Source organism: Dromiciops gliroides, chromosome 1, assembly GCF_019393635.1.
Source record: "Dromiciops gliroides isolate mDroGli1 chromosome 1, mDroGli1.pri, whole genome shotgun sequence".
In the NCBI taxonomy this organism is placed as follows: domain Eukaryota; kingdom Metazoa; phylum Chordata; class Mammalia; order Microbiotheria; family Microbiotheriidae; genus Dromiciops; species Dromiciops gliroides.
Window position 1 is genome coordinate 615,538,040 of NC_057861.1, and position 24,426 is coordinate 615,562,465.

General features: G+C 36.0%; 1 protein-coding gene across 1 annotated transcript in view; it reads right to left on the reverse strand.

Moving 5' to 3' along the window:
* The window catches only part of ERP44 (endoplasmic reticulum protein 44), a 132,714-nt gene that overhangs the window by 48,422 nt on the left and 59,866 nt on the right, over positions 1-24,426 (reverse strand). The window contains 8 exon segments of the mRNA XM_043979548.1: positions 4,409-4,476; positions 4,479-4,522; positions 6,182-6,256; positions 8,531-8,646; positions 9,901-10,085; positions 14,625-14,740; positions 17,233-17,272; positions 20,394-20,466. Of these exon segments, the coding sequence (XP_043835483.1) occupies positions 4,409-4,476; positions 4,479-4,522; positions 6,182-6,256; positions 8,531-8,646; positions 9,901-10,085; positions 14,625-14,740; positions 17,233-17,272; positions 20,394-20,466 (717 nt within the window).

Genomic DNA, 24,426 nt, shown 5'->3' on the forward strand with positions numbered 1-24,426 from the left:
TTAAGGGACTTGCCCAGGGTGACACAGCTAGTAAGTGTCAAGTATCTGAGGCCGAATTTGAACTCAGGCCCTCCTGAATCCAGGGCCACTGCTCTATCCACTGCACCACCTAGCTGCCCCATGAAATATATTTTCTTTTCTCCCTTCCTCCCCTCCTTGGACATGGCTAATGTGTGAATGTTTTGTATGATATATTTGCAATGGCCTTTATTTTTGTTTCCTTCTCAATGGGCAGGGAAAGAGCAGAGGAAGCGGAGAGAGAATAACGAACTGAAAATTCCATTTAACTTAATTCAAAAAAAGGAAAGAGAAACACTTAGGAACCAACACAAGCACCAACCACAATTCCAGAATACTGATAACAAAACATGCAGCCTAATTAGATATAAAGAGGTAATGGATTCTGATTACAGAGTGAAGCATTTTTGTTGGACATAGCTAATTTGAGAATTTGTTTGACTATACATGTTTGTAGTAGATTTTGTTTTTCTTGCTTTCTCAGTGCAGGGAGGAAAAGAATTCAGACTAAAAACAAAATAAAATTAAATTTTATATAAAAAGAAATTATGGAAGAAAACTGCATAGATATATTAGAACAAGAGAGAAAATTGAAAAAAGAAAGAATTCACAGATACATCCTGAAAGAAACTACAAAATAACAGCTCCTAGGAACATCATGCCCCAAATCCAGAGCTCCCAGGTCAAAGAAAAAATACTACAAGCAGTTAGAAAGTTCAAATACCAAGGAACTACAGTCAAGATGACACAAGTTTTAGCAACTGCTACCATAAAGAAGGGGAAAGCATGGAATACAACATTTCAAAAGACAACAAGATGAAGGCTTCCAACTAAGAATAATTTATTCAGGAAAACTGCACATAATTCCTACAGGAGAAAAACTGATCTTTAATGAAACAGAGGACTTCTAAACATTCCAGATGAAAAGACTAGAGATGAGCAGAAACTTTGAAATATAAAATATATAATTAAGAGAAACATAAGAAGGTAAATATAGATGAACAATCATTTATAAGGATAAATAAGGATAAAGTGTTTACAAATTAATGGAAGAGGGGAAAGAGACAGAAGTGTTTCCTCAGAAAGCCAGTATCATTAAAGATTATAGAGGGAGTCAAGACAGAGGGACAGGGAGTGGATTTTATAGGTTTTAATGATTTTGAAAGAAGAATGGAGGGGGCAGCTAGGTGGCACAGTGGATAGAGCACTGGTCCTGGATTCAGGAGGACCTGAGTTCAAATCCAGCCTCAGCTACTTAACACTTACTAGCTATGTGACTCTGGGCAAGTCACTTAACCCCAACTGCCACACACAAAAAAAAAAGAAAGAAAGGGGAAAAAAAAAGAATGGAAAGGAAGGGAGAAAGGGAAGAAAAGGGAAGGAATTGCAGGGAAATGTCTCACATAATAAGAGGCCACAAGTAGAAGTCTATATAAACAAAAAAGGTAAAGGGGATCAGGAGTTACTTAGCCTCATTTTTATCTGAACTGGTAAAATCAGGGTAGAATACAAACACATACATACACACAGTATGGTATAGAAATGCATTCAACACAATAGGGCAACAAGAGGGGAAAAGAGAGAAATAAAGGGAGAATAATTTCAGGCAGAGCAGATTAGTCACAAACCTAACAAACCCTAAACTCAGAGAGGGAGTTCTGAAGAGGGCTTTAAAAGGAAAGAAAAGAACCTACGATTATAAGGTCTGCCTGGTTTCAACTGCTCAGAACAAGCTACCTCCTGGCTGCCCCCCTCATTTTCTAGCTTCTTTGTGTGTATCTTTTTTTTTTTAGTGAGGCAATTGGGGTTAAGTGACTTGCCCAGGGTCACACAGCTAGTAAGTGTGTATTAAGTGTCTGAGGCCGGATTTGAACTCAGGTACTCCTGACTCCAGGGCCGGTGCTCCATCCACTGTGTCACCTAGCTGCCCCCTTTGTGTGTATCTTTCCCCATGAGATTGTTAGTTCCATTACAGCAGGGACTCTCTTTTTCTTATTTGCATCCCCAGTGCTTAACAGGTACCTAGCACATAGGAAGCACTTAATGTTTATTGAATTTAATTAAAAGAAAAAGTTTAAAAGAATACGATAGAGAGAAATACACAATGAGCAATCAAAACTGGAAATGTGATTGGAATTAACTCATTCATAAAATGGAAAAAGATTGAATGGATAAGAAAGCAGAATCCAACAATATGCTTTTTACAAGAAATACACTTGAAACATAAAATAAGGGGCTAGATCAAAAATCTATTATTCCTCAGCTGAACTTAAAAAAAGAAAAAATGTAGCAATCATGATCACAGACACAGTAATGGCAAAAATAGACTTAATTCAAAGAAATAAACAGGAAAACAACAGTTTCCTTAAAGATAGCACTCATGATGAATTAATTGTAATATTTAACATATACACACACACACACATATACACCCCAAATAGCATTGCATCTAAATAGTTAAAAGAAAAATATAAATTACATTTAAAAAAGATATGGATTTAGCGGGAAATAAAAAGATCAGATGTTCAGCGGAAAGAATGATTAGTCAGAAAACCTTGGTTCAAAACTGCCACCTAGTATCTGCAAGACTGTGGACACTTAACATCTCTGAAACTTGGTTTTCTTACCTATAAAAGAAAGTGGTTAGCCTAGATGACTCTAAGGTCACTTCCGGCTCTAACATATGGACCTTTCACTTACATTTCTAGGAGGTAAGAGTATCTCAAAAGATTATAAGAGATTTTCAATCAGTCTTAGGAACTGACATGCTAACAGATCTCAAGGTTTACAGAGCTTGTTTATGAATTTCTAATGAACCTGTAACTTGAAGTCATAAGACTTTCAAGCAAAGGTAAAATGCCTTCATAGCAAACAAAATGGGACATTTAACAGCTTGAAAAGACATTTCACTAAATTGACATAATTTGTGGTTTATCTATTGTGAGGTCTGGGTTTAGCTTCTTTGCCCCATCCTCTTGGATGACCTATTTTAGGGGAGGTGGTCAAGTTATTTTGTACAAAAGAATATTTTATTTAAAATGAATATATTTCAAAACAATTCACATAGAGTAAGAAAAGCAAGACCTGAGAGTCAGCTGGGCTGAAAAACCAGTTTAATCTTTCAATCTTTACAATTCGTGGATCTTTAGGGGGCTTGTTTTACATTGGTGTGAGACTCAAGAGTTAAGGTGAATTTTATTTTCATGCATGGGATGTCTGAATTGAGTAGGGAGACACATAGGAGTAACTGCTTTGTCTCCATCTTCAATTTAAAAAACACACAATTATTATTTAGATGCAGATTGGAGGAAGTACTTATGAAGCAGATATGTACATGTATATGTATGTATGTGTGTATGTATGTATGTATGTAATTATTGCGGCATTGTATAAAAGAGGTGTTCCTAACATTTTGGGGGCAGACTAGAGAAGCCAAGGAACCCTTTCTTAGAATAATGTTTTTAAATGCATAAAAAACCCACAACACATAGGATTACCAAGGAAACAAAAGGTTAGTGAAAATAAAGTTTAATTTTTCTCCCCATCTAAGTTCACTGTCCTTCTCAGACATCCTAAGAACACCTGATACAGAGGAAAGACCACTGGGTTTGGAGTCAAAAGATCCTTAGAAACTATTAGCTATGTGACCATAAGCAAGTGCTTTCATCCTTTCTAACCTTCTGTCTCATCTAAAAAACAAAGATACTACTTGCACTATCTCAAAGGAGAGAGTTAGTTACAATGACAGTGCTTTACAAACCTTAAAGCACTATGTAAATATAAATTATTATTATTAAATTATGATGTACAAAGAAAGAAAACATATCCATAGGTTACCTTGTAGAACATCAAGGTAACTTTGTCATAGAATTTTATAATTTTAACTAGTTTTATGCTCATGTTCATTTTTACTTAGATGTATATTTTAATTTATTGTGATCTCAACAGTGTTGGTACTTCTTCCACCAATATAGATCACAATGCTTCCACATCCTGGTAGAAAGTCTTCAGAAGCTGATGTGGCTGAAAACATTCATTCCCTATTGGCCAGCCTTCCAGTGATAGGCCTTTCCACAATTAGCTATACTGGTCCACAGATGACATATATGCAAACAGTCCACTACTATATCTTCCAACTTAATAGGACCTGTTGGAACTTAATTTACACTCTCCTGAATATCTTTGAAAACCAAAGGCTACCTCCATCCAAGATGACTTTGGTAAGAGGCTTCATTTTATGTTAAAAAAGATAGGGGGCCATAAAGGCAATATTCTTTTTCTCCATCTCCAATTACAAAAGCCACAAATGATTATTTCTGTATGTGAGGGATGCAGAAGCCTTGTTCTTGGAGAAATATAAATTAAAAACACAATGCTGAAAAGTGCATACCTCTCCATTTTCAAATGTTATTTCCCGAACAAGAGGGACACATTTATCTTGAGTCCAAGCATAAGCCAGTCAAATTTGTTAGAAGGACCCAGATATACCATATCGGTGCATGTTCTGTTAGGGAAAGAAATTGGAAACAAAGTTTTGGTAACAATCCTTGCAGTACTTGCAAAGTGGACCAAAGATCTAAGATGGCATGTGTAATCAATTAACTGGAAGATCAAGCATGTACTGAATGTCTACATGTTTAACAATGTAGGCATTATATGACCAAGGTAATGTATGAACAAGAAAATAAGCATAAGACAATGTTTCTAATAAAAAAAAAACAGTTTTATACTCTAGCTATATAAAGTAGCTAATTATTCAGGAGACTATGTTTATCAGCGATTGCTAACTTATCTAGGCTTTTTGTTTATTCAATTCCTTATTTTAGTTTTTCTGGTTCAGTAGCTAATTGCATTCTTTGTTAATGGTTTTCATTAAATAGTCTTTTAGTCGGACAGCATGGCTGAATGTAATATTGGGTAAAATATTAGTATTCACTATAAGTGCTAAGAGAAAGCCCTCTGGAAAAAATAGAAGTATTGCCTATATATTTTTATAAACTACATAATGTAGCAGAAAGGGCACTGAACTTCGAATGAGGAGGTCTAGATTTAAGATTTGGCTCAGCCACTTAAACTAAAAGACCTTGGACAAGTCATTTTACCTCTCTGTATGGAAAATGCTCTTGTGAGGAAAATATTATGTTCCTTACCCCCCCCCGGGGGGCAATGAGGGTTAAGTGACTTGCCCAGGGTCATACAGCTAGTAAGTGTCAAGTGTCTGAGGCCGGTTTTGAAATCAGGTCCTCCTGAATCCATGCCGGGCCACCTAGCTGCCCCAAGGAAAACATTTTGTAATCTGTAAAGTGTTTTCTAAATGTAGGCTATTATCACTATCACAATCATAACTAATAATTACATATAATATCCTTGTTTTTAAACAGTGCAACTAAAATAAATAGTTGATTAATTAGAAATGTTTGAAACCTAAGGAAGAAAAAATGATTTCTGAAAAAAATATCCTTACTGTTATAGCCTTTACCAAATTAAAGCATATCCACCTTATACTTAATATCTGATTTTCTCAATAACTGACCTTATTAATTTACTTGTTTAATTCTGTACTAACATCGGGGGTCAAAGGAAATTATGGCACTTGGGATTTTTTTATAAAAATATAATTAAGCTATGCTACAAATAAAATCCCCTATAGCCAAGAACCTGGAAAGCAAAACAATCTCAATGGCATACATCAAAATTTCATAGAGGAAGAAAAATGAACCAATACTAGATAGATGCATCATTTCAAAGTTAAGAAATGTCTTTAAAACAGTAACGATTTAAATTTTCTTTGAATTTCTTATAGATTTAAGTTATTAGATATTTGAGCATATGAATAAGTTTACCAATGTATATAATATTAAGCCATATACATTAATAAGATAGTTCTGGAAACAAACTGGGTATTAAACTTTAGTTCAACAGAGTACTATTTAGTATTGAACTAAATAGCTACATAAAAGTCTCCTTTTCTCTCATAAATTCTATAAACATTCTGTCCAAGTCATGGTCCCTGGAAACAAAGTAGGTACTTACTAAATGTTAGTTTCCTTTCTTACAATAATTTAATGACAAAGCTAATGGAGTAATTTAGAAATGTTTTATATACACAAATGATTCATAGCAGCAAGAGCTGAAATACTATAGATTACAAGTGGCAGATCACTTTTACAATAAACTTACCCCTGGTGGTTTGTAGATTATGTTGTCTCCACTAAATCTTTCTGGTTTTGAAACAGACCTAATAAAAATAAAGACATAAATGAAGATGCTTTTTCTACTAGGACAAAAGTTAAAAAACAGTAATGAAATTTCAGTAGCTTTGGCTAATTACATTCCAATGTATAGGAAAAAGTAAAAATGACAACAATCTGAACTCATCTCTACCTTTAAGCAAAGATCAGTCAAATTATTAGGTGGTGGTGAAAAAAATCGAAAAGGTAAGCACTAGGTAAGCAAAACCAGAAGCAACCATAGTAGCCCATTATTTGATAAACCCAAGGATGACAAGTACTGCTATAAATAAGGACTCCATATCTGACAAAACTGCTAGGAAAACTAGGAAGCAGTTTGGTGACAATTCATTTCATTAAATATTTTCTATCATATGCAATAAGCTTCAAGGTGATATATGACCGTATCCTACATCCAGATAACCTAAATTTATGTGTTTTCCATTTCTCTTACTTATGCTAAGTCTGAAGTAGAGAAGTAGAAATAGAAATTCAAGGCTAAAGAAGTCAATGAGGTCTGGGTGACTTCAGAAGGGAAGCCGCTTCTCCCCCCAGAGCTTCTATTGTCAGGTATGCCTATCCACAGAAAAGGCCATTTTGGTATACAAGGAATTGTGGACCCAGTAAAAAGGGTTTGGATTGCCCCTGGAGTTACTAATGTGACCTCTAGCATTTGTGCCTCTTGTTCTGTCAGACTTATAATCAACATGCTTTCTGGGCTAAAGTTTATGGAGGACATCCTTTAGCATATGCACCTTGAGCATCTACAAATTGATTATATCACAATGCCTAAGGCAGGATGTTATAGGTTTTGTTTTGTTATAGTTGATCAACTCACTCAGTGGGTAGAAGCTTTTCCATGTTCAGAGCCAACAGTTGCCTTTGTTGCCAAAAACTCTCCTTAAAGAAATAGTCCCTCACTTTGGCCCACCAGCCCGCATTGATCCTAACAAAGGCACACATTTTACTGATTCTTTTTTATCCCAGATTTACTCTTTCCTGGGAGTAACTCCAAAGTTCCATACACCCAACCACCCACAAAGTTCAGGCCAGGTGGAGCCTATGAATAAAGAGCTTAAGAGCATGATTGGCAAATTGTGCACTAAAACTCATCTGAAGTGACCTGATGTTCTTACCCTTGGCACTGTTCTATCTGAGGTCTAGTTCTGTAAGACAGCAGAGATAAAAAAGCCTTGACTAACTGGACAGTACAAATAGGGATGACCAGTTCCCAGGCTAGTCATGGCTAGTGTTTTGGGCCATACTTTTTTCTGTCCATAAGTTACCAGAACCCTAGAGGAAAGTGGAGTTTAGGATGTCCTAGACTTCAAATTCGTTCACATCTTGCAATAGTATACATGGCAGTATCAGGTCCTATGGGAAAGTATGATATATTGATCTTTAACAAGACAAGGTTACTGGGGTTCTATCTTGGTAACGATTACTGACAATAGCAATAATAACATCAAAATTATGCAGCACTCAATTTAGCAATCCTTGCAACAGTGCTTGTTGGTAATAAGATAGAAGCATTGTCAACAGTGTCGAGATCTTCAACTGTCAATTATTTGTTAGTTTGTCCCCTACCAGTCTGGTTTGATACCCTGGCTCTTCTGTCTTAAAACCGTCCATTTGAGCTCTCTGGTTTTAAGTTCCTTCTATCAATATATCTGTGGTTGCTTTCTCCTCTAACTGTAAGCCTTTAGTTTTTAACTTTTCTAGGCTGAGGGATGCCCTTTATCCCTTTCTCTGGCTATCACCTTGCCTTACCCATTAAGGACTTCTAGTACCCAACTCAATTTTTCCATCACTGTGGAAGCCCAGTTACCCTCTGATCCCATCCCTCTACACCTTGATGTATCAGGAAATCACTCTGTTAGGCTGGATGCTTACATGTACTCTTTGTATTGCCTAAAAGTAGTGGAGGGGGGGCAGCTAGGTGGCGCAGTGGATAAAGCACCGGCCCTGGATTCAGGAGGACCTGAGTTCAAATCCGGCCTCAGACACCTGACACTTACTAGCTGTGTGACCCTGGGCAAGTCACTTAACCCCAATTGCCTCACTAAAAAAAAAAAAAAAAAGAAAGAAAAAAAAAAGTAGTGGAGGGTTGAGCCACAATGGGGCTCCAGGAAAAAGCAATGATATTAGATATACATAATAATGCCCTTCAACAGCAGCTGAAATTTTATATAAAGTCACATTACAGAGTCTCACACTGAAATGGGATCTATGAGGTCATTTGAGTAAAAAAAAAAAAAAAATCCAAACATTAATCAACTTACCCAAATGCGGAAAAGAAGACACAATCATCATGCAAAATATTTGCTACTCTTTCAAAGGTTCTATAATTGTCTGAGTCCTTTTGTTCGAAATATCCAATGATTGTTCTTTTACTGCGCTATAAATATGAAACAAAGCATGCACATCATTCTGTACATATAATGCTCTCCACCCTACTCCCATACTGTATTAACACGACACTATTCATGTATCCTTCCTCAGGTATCTAAATAGCCATAACTATCACTCCTATTTCCAAATATATATAACTAAATAGAATTCAATTTTAAACACTTAAAACTCATAATATGAAAAATGCTTGGTTAAATAGTATTGATATTTATGCCAACCAGAAGACTATTAAAATTTGTTTTCAGCATTTTATTTTGAAAGGCCAAAAAGTATTTTAAAATGTTGAATTACCAAGTCTTTTTTCTCATGTTTTACTTTGGGTTGGATGCATTTTAAAATATAATAAAATCTCAGTAAGTGAATTTAACATTTGTGATGATCTGAAAAAAGTTGGGCAGATTACAAGTTCATGCAGTAAGCACTCAAACATTATCAATTGACCTTGGCACAATTTATGGGAGAAAAAATGAATTTTAAGGTAAATTAATAGTGTAAAGATGGGAAAATACTTAAAATATTTAAAAGGATAAATTTCTTTTAAGCACCATTTCAAACTAACTTACATGTAAATGAATGATAAACAAATGATTACAAGTTTCTCGAATTCATTAAAGCAGACACACAAATTATCTAAGATACTTCTCCCAGGGGTACTTACTTGAAAGAGAAAAGGAGCCACAGAAAGCATAGGGGTTCCAGCTCCCTCTTTTAACAGATAATGAAACTTCAGAAAAGTTAATAAGTGACTGTGTCAAGGTCACACAGATAGCAAGTAGCAGAGCCAAGAAGTAAACATAAGGTTTCAGACTCTGACTCTGAAGTTTTTGTCTATACCATCTCTTTGGTTAACCTAATTTGACCCACATGTTTGGGGGGAAAAATTCCAGACTTCTTTATAGACTTACAGCTCCCTCCCCAATTAATTCAAATTAGTGAGATTTAAATATATTTTACACATTCTAATCAATAATTTTTCATTTAGCAAAATGATAGTCTCTATCTTAAAATGTAATTCAAAAAGCCAAATCAGTACAGATAAAATTCTATTACAATTAACTTTAATCCTATAATGAGCTTTAAGATCAGTCACTCTTTTGATTATGCTGAAATGTTGAAGTGAAACCAAAAAAGAAGGTATTAGCTAAAGAATTGTAATTTTTTGTTGTTGTTATAAGATTTGTATTGTAACTAAGTTCTTTTTACAAGGTTGGTACTGAACAAAGTTGCTTCAGAAACTTACATCAAGAAATTTGATTTCTTCCAAGTCATGAACTTCTTGAATAGGGTCACTTTTTTGTTGCCTGATGTAATCCGCTATTGCTGTCACTGATCTCTGACCCCTGTATTCTCTCTTCATCATCATACCATTCCGAAACAGTTTTAGAGTAGGGTATTTGCTTATCCTGTATCTTTGGGCTATTTCCGCTAAGAAAATGGAAAAGTTGAAAAAAAACTACTTCAGTCATTTTAAGAGAATAGGTACACTGATCCTTTGTCTTATCAAAATTCAAGTCAATTAACATTTATTCAATGACTACTGTGTGTATAACACAGTATAGGTACAAAATTTAGAGAAAACTCCATTCCTGCCTTCAGAGAGCTAACAATCTAGTAGAAAAGAAGGAAAACATATTTATTAAGTGTCTACTGTATGCCAGGCATCATGCTAAGAGCTTGACAAATATCTCATTTGATCCTCACAACAACTCTGCAAGGTAGATGTTATCATTATTCCCATTTTATAATTGAGGAAACTGAAGCAAACAGGTTAAATGAATTGACCAAGGTCACACAGCTACCAAGTATGTAAGACCAAAGCTGAATTCAGATCTTCCTGACTCTAGGCTCAGTGCATTATATATAGACCATGTAACTGCCTAGTAAGGCACTTAATTAAATGCTTGTTGATTGACAGATTGTAAGGCACTATAATAGATCTTGCAAGGGATATAAAAACAAATAAAATTCTACTTTTCCCAAAAACTAAGAGGTACAAAATGCCATCTATGGAGATGCATGAAAGAAGATGTGGTTCATCAAAGGCTTCTTAGATAAGAATGCATTTGAGCTAAATCTTTAAAAGAAAGATTTCAATAGCAGGAATGGAGGAGGGAGGGGAAATAAAGAAAAGCAAGTTGGGAAGGAAAAATGGATATGTTCTGCTTTTCAACATTTTACTTCTCTCTTTGTTTTCATGGCTATGTGTATTCTTTCTTAAAATCTTCAGAAGCATAGATCCCTTCTTCCACCTTTCATTGGTGACTAAGCAGGTCTAGATCACAGCTGTAACTTAAAAATGTACAAGTGCCCCCTATTAAAAAGGAAGAGAGCAAATCCCTTTCATCAAACATCCGGAGTCACCCCAGGCAATAGCATAAAATTAATTACTTACTATAATTAAAAAAAAGACTCCTAGTGGAAGGGAATCTTCCGTTTATGGGTCCTCCCACCATAATAAACCTACTGCTAGGTCAATAGTTATGACTGACAAGATAGGTCACATAACTCTGTCTCATCTAACAGGAATTTCAGGTTCTCTCTTTAAATTTAACTGCTCATTGCCAAAAAAAAAAAAAAAAAAGTGGAGAAAGATTTTTCCCCCTACTGGAAAGGCCTTTTTTCTTTCTCCCACTATCTCAAGCTTTTCTTAAGGTATCTCTATTGGACCCCACTTCATCCCTTGCAGTACAGCACACACAGTTTAGGGAAACAGTTAAATGACATGATAGCCTAAGGGAATTCTTGGATACAAATAATATAGTTAACTATATATAAAATTTCAAGCTGATCAAATACCTCTATTCATATTTAAAATCTATAATCTCAGGGTAGCCACCTTTAACATAAAGTTGCTAAAGTTCAGATGGTTCAGGTCTTACAGGGATTTATAGGACTTGGTCTAGCTGCCTTATTACTTCAGGCAGAGACACTTGCAAAAGGCAGTAAACACACAATCGGACAAGTTTGCTTTCTGATGTGCTTCACAACAATTCAAGGACCCTACCTAGATTCCTCCTCTGCCCCCCCCCCTGCCCAGTATAATATATCACTAAGGAAATCATAGGAGGACAGGTGTAGAGGAGAGGTACCTGCGAGGTTAATGACTTGTATCATTCTCAATCTACCAGACTGCCTAACTCACCCTTAGATCTGACTTTGGTAGGAAGAGGAGCTCTAGGGGGCAGCTAGGTGGTGCAGTGCACACACTATATAAGCTCTGCCAGGAATACACTGTGTGACCTCAAACAACCAGGTTCTTAAGAGTTATAGAAGGGATTTTAGAGGTCACAATCTCAGAAGAAACTTGTCGTTCTGTCATGTCCAACTCTTAGTGACCCTATTTGGGGTTTTCTTGGAAAGATACTGGACTGGTTTGCCATTTTCTTCTCCAGCTCATTTTACAGATAAAGAAACTGAGGCAAAACAGGGTTAAGGGAATTGCTCAGGGTGTCTGAGGCCAGCTTTGAACTCAGATGAGTTTTCCTGATGATGCCAGGCCCAGGGCTCTGTGCATTATGGCGCCACCTAGCTGCCCTACAAGGCAGCTAAGAGGACATCTAATCTAATCTTTCTACCTGGATGGAATAGAAACTCCACTATAATAACCTGGACAAATGATAATCTATCTCCTGATACCTCTGTGAAAAAGAATACACTGTCTCTGGAGGAATATTAATCCATTTTGACAGATATAATTGTTAGGAAATTCTTCATTACACTGAGCCAAAATAATTTCTGATAGTGGTATCCATAAGCACTGCTTGTGTCTTAGAACTAAGGAAATTTCTGACCACTGTTTTACAGGCAAATAGTTGAAAAATGTAATTTTTTAAAACACCCCCACAAATACATGAAAACATCACACCCTAAAGGCTAGTGTGGGAAGCATCCACCTTGCACACTGCCTGGATCACCCTGCATATTAACTTGAAGAATCCAGGGTCACTGGTACCACGCTACAGCGTGACTCATCTAACCTTAATTCACACAAAAACAACTCTAAAACAACAACGGAGCTAGAGATAAACAAAAGGGATGGAGAAAACACCAACCAACTTATTAAAGTTACCATATTATCCTTTTTTTTAAATGAAAAAATTTCTCAGAGTAGGGGGAAAAGTCAAGTCAACAAGCATTCTTAAGCTCCTACTATGTGCCAAGAATGGTGCTAAGCACGGGGGTGGGGGGGTGGAATCTAAAGAAAATACATTTATATGTAACTTTCATCAAAAGAAGCTGTGACAAGAAACTTGAATTTATATGTCTCTATAGGACAAAATGTCATCTATACAAGTCTTATCAGATTTAAGACACAAAAATAAGACAATAAACCCTGGCAAACATGGGCACTGATGCCAACATACTTTAAGAACTGTATCTCTCAAACAAACAACAGAGGATTTTTGATAGTCCATAGGGAGAATATCTACTTTTTTCCTAGGAACTCTAGACATGAAAGCATGATTTCTGATTTTATGATGCAAACTTTATTGCTACATGCACTGTGTAGTACCCAAATGATAACTCACAAACTTTGAAACTAGGAACTTGTGGCTTATCTGCTCCCCAAAAGTCTCTAGGGTGAAGGAGGTGGAATCTAAGAAGTGGTATAGGATGAAGTAGAGTAAGAGCCCTGTCTGCACCTACATCAAATACCTCTGCTAGAGGTTCTATACTATTGCTTAACTATTTAGATTAGGAAGGAGAGTTATTAACTTGTGTGAGGGGGAACTGTGAATAGAAGGTTTGAGAAATTCTCTAAGTCTAGTATTTTTATTTCTAATCCTTTCCACAGAATTAGTTGAACAGAGAAATGCAGATAGGGAGAGTGGGAGGCATCTAATTAGCAGTGAGGTAGACACTGAACTTCTAAGAATGACAGTTCTAATATGTAGGTGCTACTTTCATCAAGGATGCTTATTTCTTAGCCAAAGGTTAGAGGAACCTGACAGACGTGCTCTTGTGCACTGGAAGCTGACCTATGTCATAAAGGGTGTTCAGCGGTAATATATAACTTTAAACAAAACTTTTTGAGTGCTCAATTGGTAACAGTAATCAGACAAATGAGCTTCCAAAGATATTTATAAAGTGCCACAGTGATTAACAATAATCCATTAAATCAAATACAAAAGACTAATGACTGATTTTTTTTTTGGGGGGGGGGGGGGTTAAATAACTATAACAGCTAAGGCAGCCAGAGTGTCATGGGGAGAGAACTGAACTTGACGTCAGAAGATGTTGGTTCCAGTTCTGCCTCTGACAAACAAACACTGGCTAGGTGACCATGGTCACATAATTCACTTGGCCTCTAAATACTCCTAGATAACTCTCCAAGAGGGTCAGTTTCTGAGCAGGAGCTGTTCTTTAGCCAGTTGAGGGAATTTCCTCACAGGGAGTTGCCTACACAGATCAAATCATAGATCTTATGCAAAACAAGCAAGCAAACCAAAAACAAACAAACAAACAAAAAAACCCACAAACAAACAAAAAAACCCCAACTCTATTGTAGTCAATCTTTAAGTTGTTTCTAAAGACACTAGAAGTCTGATCATTATTCATACCCAGATTAAAATCTATTTTTAAATCCGAATGAGTTTTAGTATTGCTACTCTAATTAAAACCTTGCTTTTTCAGATTTTTACCCAGTTCTCCCTCTTCCTCATCACATATACATATATATGAGAAGTAAAGCGCACGCGCGCGCACACACACACACACACACACACACACACACACATATATATATGAGAAATAAAACCAATCCAACTATCACAATTTAATACTTCACAAAGATAAAAATAAAGCTTGAGGTAATAATTTCCCCAAGATTAAACATTAACAATCATCATCATCCTGGAAAAGGTCACAAAATCCTTTCTGGTATGCCACTTCAAACAGACTGTAACAAAACATTTAAAGCGAACGAGATGGTCCCTGCCACTAACAATAAGACTGAGTACTTACAGTGCTGATCACAATCTACTCGGGCAAACACTACTTGATTCTTATTTGGATATTCTTCCTTAATGACATTGGAGGCTTCCTCAAAGATTGGATGCAACATCTGGCTGAATCGACACCTATTCATGGTGAAAATAACAAATTAAAATGTAAAAACACAAGTATTCAGATTTATTATAGTAATTAATACTGTGAGTTTATTCATGTTGAAAATGGTATACCATTAATTTATTTATAATGTGATAGTTTTCAAATAAAGTACTTTTCGAAAGGAAGTCAAAGACTAAAAAGAGTATATAAGAATGAAAATTTAGACTGTTTTTCTTGTAAGGAAAGGTACCTAAGGATTACAGAATGAATGCACACCTACAGATCTTTTAGAATTGCACTGAAACAGAGAAGTCTTGTTGATACTACTGTGATGTGACACTCTATATGTCACCTGCCTTTATGTGTACCTCTAAAAATGAAACCAAGGCTTTTAGAAAAGCACTTAGTTATCCCAATTTTAATATATCTGTTCAGTTATCTTTCAAAATAGAAATGTGACAAGAATTAAAGAGGCTTGGATTTCAAAATAGATGAGTTCAAATTCTACCTCTAACCCTTAGTAGCTATGTGAACCTATGTCAAGTCTCCTAACCTCTATTTGTCTCAGGTATAACACGCTAGATTTACCTACTAAATCTAAAATGGGTAGATGTGTGCACCAATATCTGGTGATATAGTGAAAGAATTAGACCAACTCAAGATTATTGGTTTCCTCTCCATGCTTGCCAATTAGCACAAAAAAAAAGCAATCTATTTTAGGTAGAGACATGTGTATGTAAAGTCCCTACCACATATCATGAAAAAATGTGTTTGCATACATGTGTGAATATATGTAATGCATGTGTATAAGTAGATAAACATACACGTGTGTGTAAAAGGAGACATATATACATGCATGTGTGTACACATACACAGCCTAAAAAATTCTGTAAGGAGCAGTGACACATCAACTATAATCCTTGCAATAAGGAGGAGTGCCTCTAGGTCTTACTTATCATATAACCTAATGCTAATGCCCTCCAGACATCCAGACATTGCCAGCTGATCTGCCAATACACCCTCAGGACCTCTAGGCACTGCCAATCACCCCACTGCTGAAACCTCCAACGTGTGCTATCTCACCCAATTAAGAGATGAAATCCTTGAAAATCAAGATTATCTTACATTTTTATTTGCATCCCCAGTGATTATTAGCACAGCCCTTGGCACACAATAAGTACCAGATACATGATTTTTCATTCAAAGAATGACTCACTTACTGGTCAGGGAAGAAGGGACGTATTCAGAAATTGTTGTTCAGTCATTCAGTCATGTCTGACCCTTCACATCCCTGTGGACCATACCGTCCATGGGGTTTTCTTGGCAAAGATACAGGAGTAATCTCCATTTACTTCTCCAGTAGATTAAGGCAAACAGAGGCTAACTGACTTTCAGGACAGATTTGACCTCGGGTCTTCCTGACTCCAAGGTCTAGCACTCTATCCACTGAGCCACCCGGCTGCCTCATTCAGAAATTAAGGCAATATAAAAATGAAAGGCATCAATAAAAATTTGAAACAAAGGAGTAAGAATACTAGATGATCATTAGCTTCCCTATATTGTTAAGTTCTATTACTCCAGGACCATAGGAGCTGGTCTGAGAACATGCCTGACTCTGCCATAGATCTTGCAAACAGCTCCTGCTTTGTGGCCTTGATCAAGTCACCTAACATCTCTGACCTTCAGTTTCCTCATCTTTAAAAAGGAGGTATCGGGGCAGTTAGGTGGCACAGTGGATAGAGCACCAGCCCTGGATTCAGGAGGACCTGAGTTCAAATCTGACCTCAGACACTTGACATTTACTAGCTGTGTGACCCTGGGCAAGTCACTTAACCCCAATTGCCTCACCAAAAAAAAAAAAAAAAAAAAAAAAAAGGAGGTGTCTACCACTTAGCTAACTGTGAAGCTGTCAGAAGAATACTTTGTAAACTTTACAGTACACTATAGAAATTATAGTAGTGATTTTCCTTTGCCTTTTAGTCATTTATACCATAAAAACGAAATCACACACAGGTAAAGAATAAATAAAGAAAGAAGATATTTTTGTCCTGTAATGAAGCTTGTAAGAGTAGCTAAAGCTTCTCTTGTGCTATATCTTTTAGAAATCTGAGCACAAGAGGGTTATCCCCAATATGTTTCTCCCTTTTCTCCTTCATTTTTATTTCTTCCTCCTCTTTCTCATCACTACTTTTCTTTGTCCTCCCCCTCACTTCCCTTTCTCTCCTCAGCTGACCAAAGGAACCAGAATATATTTTCTATTCTCTGCGTTATTTATCAAATGGAGTTTTGTGCTACCTCTTAACTGCCAAAGTAGAGGAGCATAAGCTATTTTTCTCCCTTCCAAAATCAACAAATCACTAAACTGTTTTTATTGGTATGTGCTCCCTTGCTCTTTTCTTATATATAAATGGTCCTAAATTGAGGAGAGAAAAAAAGATTTCCTACTCCTTCCTACCAGAAAAAAATTCAATTCTGAAACATAAGAAATCTTAATATGCATAAAATCAAAGCTATTACTTACCAGTCAGCATAAAAATTAACTAAAGCAACATCTGCATTGTCTGAAATTAAAAAAAAACACACACAACACATATTACACTTAAAGTTACTCATATCATATTTTTCCTGTTACTGTGATTTGAATTTTATTCAGAAAACCATATGCAATCAGTCAGGGCCAATTCTACAATTACTGAAGTCCCCCTTTGCTTCACAGTCTTCTACTACATATTCTCTCTAGATGATTTCATTGTTCTTGGCATCTACAAGGGATGAGGGGAAGGAGAAGGATTAATTTAAGATCAATCAATTTAGCTACAGGTATCAGCGTTCATATAAGCTAGGGGAGAAACAAAACTAAGAGTTGTAAATAAGCTTTGTGTATATGCTCCATTAGGAGAGAAAATTAAGATTGGTGAGACAGACATAAAGCCTCTTCAAAATTTTAAAAGATGCCCATTTGATTACAATTTTTATACAACTAACTAAGAGTTCCCCATGCATTCATTACATATTCCATTGTTTGCCTTTTAAACCCAAGTTTTGTTGGTGCAATTATTCCCCCAAAGCAGAGTGAAAGTCCTTTGAGCTCTAAGGTGATGTGGAGACCTCAGTAGCTTTGGTGTCTTCCAATAGCAGCAACTAAAGTCCCAACAACTTCTTCCTTGGTGTTCAGAAGGCAGCCCAGGTAGAGAGGTTTACAGCAGTACACTATAGGCATACCTTCACTTGAGTGTGCTTCACAGATAATGTGCTTTTTTATAAATTGAAGATTTGTGGCAACCCTGCATTGAGCAAGTCTATCGGCACCATTTTTCTAACAGCACGTGCTCACATCATGTCTCTGTGTCACATTTTGGTAATTCTCATAGTATTTCCAATTTATTCATTATTATTATATCTGTTATGGTAATTTCAGTGATGTTTGATTTTACTATTACAATTGTTTTGGGGGCACCACAAACCACACCCATATAAAACAACAAACTTAATCGATAAATGTTGTGTGTGTTCTGACTGCTTCACTGACTGGTCGTGCCCTATCTTTCTACCTCTCCTTGGGCTTCCCTATTCCTTGACACACAACAATGTTGATATTAAACCAATTAATAACCCTACAGTGGCCTCTAAGTGTTCAAGTGAAAGAAAGAGTCCATCGACATGGCAAACATCATTGCCGTCTTATTTTAAGAAACTGCCACAGCCACCCCAATCTTCTGCAACCACCACCCTGATCCAATGGAAGTCATCACCATCAAGCAAAAGCCTCCACCAGCAAAAATATTATGACATTGAAAGCTCTGATGATGGTTAGCATTTTTTAGCAATAATATGTACATTTTTATATACGATACACACAATAGACCACACTTAATAAGCCAAAGTACAATATAGACATAGTTTTCATATGCACTGAGAAACAAAAAAAATTGTGTGACTCACTTTATTGCAGTGGTCTGGAACCAAACCTGCAATATCTATCTCCAAGGTATGCCTGTAGACAGTACAATGCCCTCACACTGTCAACTGACACAGTGGAAGTTAAGATTCAGGTCTAAAAATGTTTTCATTTTTAAGAATTTTATTTACTATGCAGTATTTATGGTATTATAGATTTCATGTATTATGAAAAATGAATATTGTCTGAAATAAATGAGTTTTTTATTGAGATGCTAGCACAAAAGTTCACAGAATTCTCAGGAATTACTAATGAGAAAAATGTTTTGCATGTTGCCAATTCTATTTTGTGTAATTTATGGGTTATTTCACAGTTACTGTGTTAGGGAAAGTGCATATTATCAGGACTAATGTTTTGTTATAAAGAATTATATGCAGAAAAATGTATTTTCATTAATCTCTAGAAAAAAATTAGTTTTTTGATGGTCATGTGAACCTAACCCCATATTTCCCATTGGTTCAATGTATCAACATTGATATTTTTTACTTTTGTGCTGCTTTCTAGGAACATCACCCCCCACCAAAAGTTATTGTATTTTCTTTGGTCCTCGTTCACTTATCAATAACTCCTGTAACAAAACAATTATGACATGTGCATATCACTGCAGGAAGAAATGAAGAGAAAGTCAAACTCCCTATAATTTTGTCTTACCATCAAGTAAGAAAAAGGCACTTAAATTCCAAACTATCCAACAAAACAAATTGGGAAAATATCTCACGCCTTAAACAAAAAGTGATACAGATGTAACACCTCCCCTCTTCAACTACAAGATTTAAAGTACTTCTTTTGACTCCATAATTAACAACAAAGAGGTTTTTCAGAGTAAGACTTTGATTTGGACAAAATATATTTTACAATAAAACAACTTGCATGTCCCCTAATATCCATTATAAAATGTTGTTTATTTGTTTGTTTTAATCCAAATCACTTTAATTTTTGCAATATTACTTTGGTGAGTGATTATTGATACAGTATTTAAGACAGTGATGATAACTAAAGAAACACAAACTCTAAATATAACAGTTTAAAATTTTTTCAATAAATCATGTGTTTTACCTCAAAATTATAATCACTGTCCACAAAATAACTCTCCTATTACTATTTCAGAAATGAAAAACCATCTCCATACCCATCCCCAAACTCTTGAAGACTGACTACAATCACACTGCTTTCAAATATAACAGTAAAACAATCACTGCTTGGAATGTAAATAAATAGCAATCTTCAGTCAATAAGGCATCAAAAATGTACTTTACATTTTTTGGTAGATGAGGTAGCTAACAAACAACTAATTAAACTATCAGTGATTTGGTTTAAAAAGCAACCTTTGGAGTATGGTTTCAGTTTGGGGCTAAGTATGTAGCCCCAAATACTATAATGTCCATGTCTACTGTACCATATATACACAATGAGAACTGAATTTGAAAGTCAGTCTGAAATACTTGTTAAACTGAACCACAATAAGATACTGAATTATCATGAAAACAAAGTTGTTTAATATATTCAATAAGGTAAGGAAGTAGCAATATATTTTTAGAAAGATTAAACAATCCCTGAAATCAAAAGTATTTTCTGGTTTCCCTTCAATTACTAATGAAATTAAATTAATCAGAATACTGATTTCCCAAGTATTCCAATTAGCCAGAGTTTAACAGTAATTTCACACAGGCAACTCTTTATGGAATAGTGATTATACAAAGAAAATTAAGTTTCCAAGTACTTACTTAAAATTTCATCTATATTTCCACTATCAAGACTTGCTATTTCAGCTGTTATTGGAGTAAAAATCCAAGTTATCTGAAAATGTAAAAAGTATAAAATTATCACTAATGTTTTAACATGACATAAATAAAATAAATGTGGGGAACACTTTGAAATTTTACAATAAAAGGTCATTCCATGTGAAAAAGATACAAATAACCAGCAATCAATTAAATTTTTCTAAGACATTTCAGATCTAAAGTTTTACGTGTAAGGCAAAGAAAATTAGAGATACTTATTATAACAAGCCTATCTCTTTGCTTTCCTATTTATTTATTTTAATTTTATTTTTTACAAAAGACTGAGTCTCCTTATTTCACCCAAGCTGGAATTGTGGAAGCAAATCATGGGCCCAGATCCCATTCTGATCAGCACAGGGGCTTTCTGATAAGGGCTGATTCACCTCTCTTTAGGCAACCTAGGATGGTCCCTCCTCCCCAACCAGGGTTCACCATATTGAATTGATAGAGACACCTAATTGCTTTAGCCAAATGTAGCTCAGAACCCCCAAGCTTAAGAGATCTGCCAGCTTCAGCATCTCCAGGAACAGGAATTACAAGTGTTTACCACCATGCCTGCACACTGCTTTTATACTAGCAAATAAATAAAATCACAAGTTCTGTAATCACTCAGGAAAACTGAGTTTATATCTGCTCAAAGGAGATGGCCTTTTCAAGATATCCACTGTCAATTCCATAGTTTATCACAATCCCAAAATCTGCTGTATTAGCTATACTATTTATTGAACTACACCAAATTTCTTTATGACTAATGTTCAAGGAAATACAAGCTCTTTATTGTTTTCTAAGTTTGAATGAATTTACAGTGAAACTTATCCTGAATTGCAAGTGTTACTTTAGCACTATTTTAAGATACAGTCACTTTTTGTCAAAATGTGGCCTCAAAGCCCCTGCCAAGTTCTCACCATACAACTGGATCAATGAAGTAGGGGAGGTGAAAAGAAAATGAGATGAGGAAGAAAGAAAACATTAAACATAACAAAAATTGAAATGTTTACAAATTACTCAAGGGTTACAATGTGTATAAAGACATCATATGTAAGATAGAATGTGTCCATCTTATTCATTTCCTTCTGTGAAATCCTTTGAACTGGTTCAATTCAAAACTGTGACTGTAGATGGATGAGCCTCAACTACTGAGCCTCAATTTCCTTATCTGTAAAATGGAAGTGGTAATACTTGATCAATCTATTTCTTTTCTTTTCTTTCTTTCTTTCTTTCTTTCTTTCTTTCTTTCTTTCTTTCTTTCTTTCTTTCTTTCTTTCTTTTTTTTGGTGAGGCAATTGGGGTTAAGTGACTTGCCCAGGGTCACACAGCTAGTAAGTGTCAAGTGTCTGAGACTGGATTTGAACTCAGGTCCTCCTGAATCCAGGGCCGGTGCTCTATCCACTGTGCCACCTAGCTGCCCCATTGATCAATCAATTTCACCAGTTTGTTGTGAGGAAGGGGCTTAGCAAATCCTAACTTGTTATATAAAAATATGAACTATTATTATGAAGACATGACTACTAAGCAAATGGCCTTCTGGCTGGTAGAATAGAAAAAAAAGAGGTCTTAGAATTAGAGGGCCTAAGTTCAAAACCCTCAAATGCCGGGCTCTGAGATTCACTATCTACAAGTCACAACTGCCCTGGGTCTCAAGTTCCTCATCTGAGTAATGATCGAGTCACTTTTCCTATGAAGTTTCCCCCAGCTCTACTTCTAGTATCCTATGTAACTGTTTTCCAAAGATAAAATATGTAACCTGAAATTCTGGAATAGGTGATTTTTATTGCTTATAATAATTTGAGATGTAAATGGCACAATTATTCCTCAACAATGAATAATTAATGCCCAAACTCCTTACATCCCACTCTAATAAAACTTTTATATAAGAACATTTATAGGGGGCAGCTAGGTGGCACAGTGGGTAAAACACCGACCCTGGATTCGGGAGGACCTGAGTTCAAATCCGACTTCAGACACTTTACACTTACTAGCTGTGTGACCCTGGGCAAGTCACTTAACCTTTACTGCCCCACCCCCCCATTAACAAAAATGAACTCTTTATAGATTTTATTAAAGATGTTAAAGATCACAATGAAGAGCATGCCTTCTACATGTGGTTCTACTTAAGATATTCTAAGATCCATCACAGTGAATGTTCTGTTGTTTAAGAGTTTATTAGAGAAAGAGTACTGGAGTAGGAATCAGACAATTAAAACCCATCTTTTCATTCTACCACTTACAAGATATGTATACCATGGAAAACCTGAGATTCAGAGATGTTAAGTGATTTATTCAAGGTCATGTGACTAGAAAGTGGCACATAACATGTTAGTCCACTAAAATACAGAACGGTCATATCTGAATGTTCTAGCTTCTCTTCCTGCCAATATTCTCACAGGATCAATGCTTAATTGCTGAATAAAAACTGCTATGAAGATCGAATTCAGTTCAACAGATAAATTATCTACCACTTAACGACATTCAAGGTTCTGGGCTGAGTAATTTGACATCAAAGACACAGTTCTTATTTACAGAAGTTTACACAATTTGGGGAGAAATGGTAGTGTTTGGACCACAAAACCAAAGTACATAAATAACTACAGCAGATCACAGTGAAAAACAGAACAGTGGTTATCAACAATACATTTTGCAACATCTCTCAAATAGGCCCCCTTCTCTCCTCTGATATTGTCACCATTCTGAAACAAACTTTCATTGTGTCCAGACCATGCTGGACTACTGTAATAGCCTGCTGATGGGTCAGCCTGCCTCCAGTCTTCCCGGGCTCCAAAACATCCTCCACTCAGCTACCGAAGTGATCTTTCTAAAGCAAAGGTCCAACCATGTCACACTCCTACTCTATAAGCTCCAGTGGCTCCCTATTGCTTCCAAGGTCAAATACAAAATCCTGTTTGGCATTCCAAACCCTTCCTAACCTAGCCCTCCTCCTACCTTACCAGTCTTCTCATAACTTGCTCCTCACTCTGTGCTCTGATCCGGTGACACTGGTGTTCTTGCTGTCTAATAAAATAGATACTCCATCCTGGGCACTGGCCTGGAATGCTCTCCCTCTTCCTCTCCACCTACTGCCTTCTCAAGCTTCCTTTAAGTCCCATCTGTCACAGAGGAGGCTCTTAATAAATTACCAAAAATAATTTGTAGGGGCCTATTTTCAAAAATGTTCCAGTATGAAGTGTTCTCTAACCTTTACTGATATTGCCATCCTACAGAATTTCTATTCCTCTTTCATGAAGATTCCACAAAGGATCAGCAAAAGTGCTAAAGGGTTAGGTGTTTTTATATTTCATAGCAATCCATAGAGAACTATAGTTATTCCTAGCTTTTGCCATATGACTAATCTACCTCCTTTTCCTATTATTTTCTTGATGATATCCCTCTATACAAAGTAGGTTTTCACTAGAAATATGCTGCAGCTTATCTTTACCATGTATCAATCTGTAACTGTATGGTATTGCCAGGAGAACATTTCTTTTAAAAATATAGGCCTTCGGGGCAGCTAGATAGCGCAGGGGATAAAGCATCAGCCCTGGATTAAGGAGGACCTGAGTTCAAATTCATCCTCAGACACGACACTTACTAGTTGTGTGACCCTGGGCAAGTCACTTAACCCTCATTGTCCCACAAAAATAAATGAATGAATGAATGAATAAATAAATGAAATAAAATTACAGGCTTCTGCACCAGTTTGGATCATTAAAAAACAAAATAAAACAAAAAACCTTGCACAATAAACAATACGATCCATCCTGCTCTTTCTTCTATTTAGTTGTATGGTCAACTCACTTTCCATAGAGGACTGTCTTTACATATATTGATGAACTAAATAAATGGAATGGATGAGAAGGTATGGATACATTGCAATCTGTACTAAGAGAGGGATTACTCAAATAAGAGAAAAAAAAGGACTAATTTTTGAGAGAGAATATAGTAGCAATTAAGGGTAAAATTTTACAGGGCCTCATGTAGA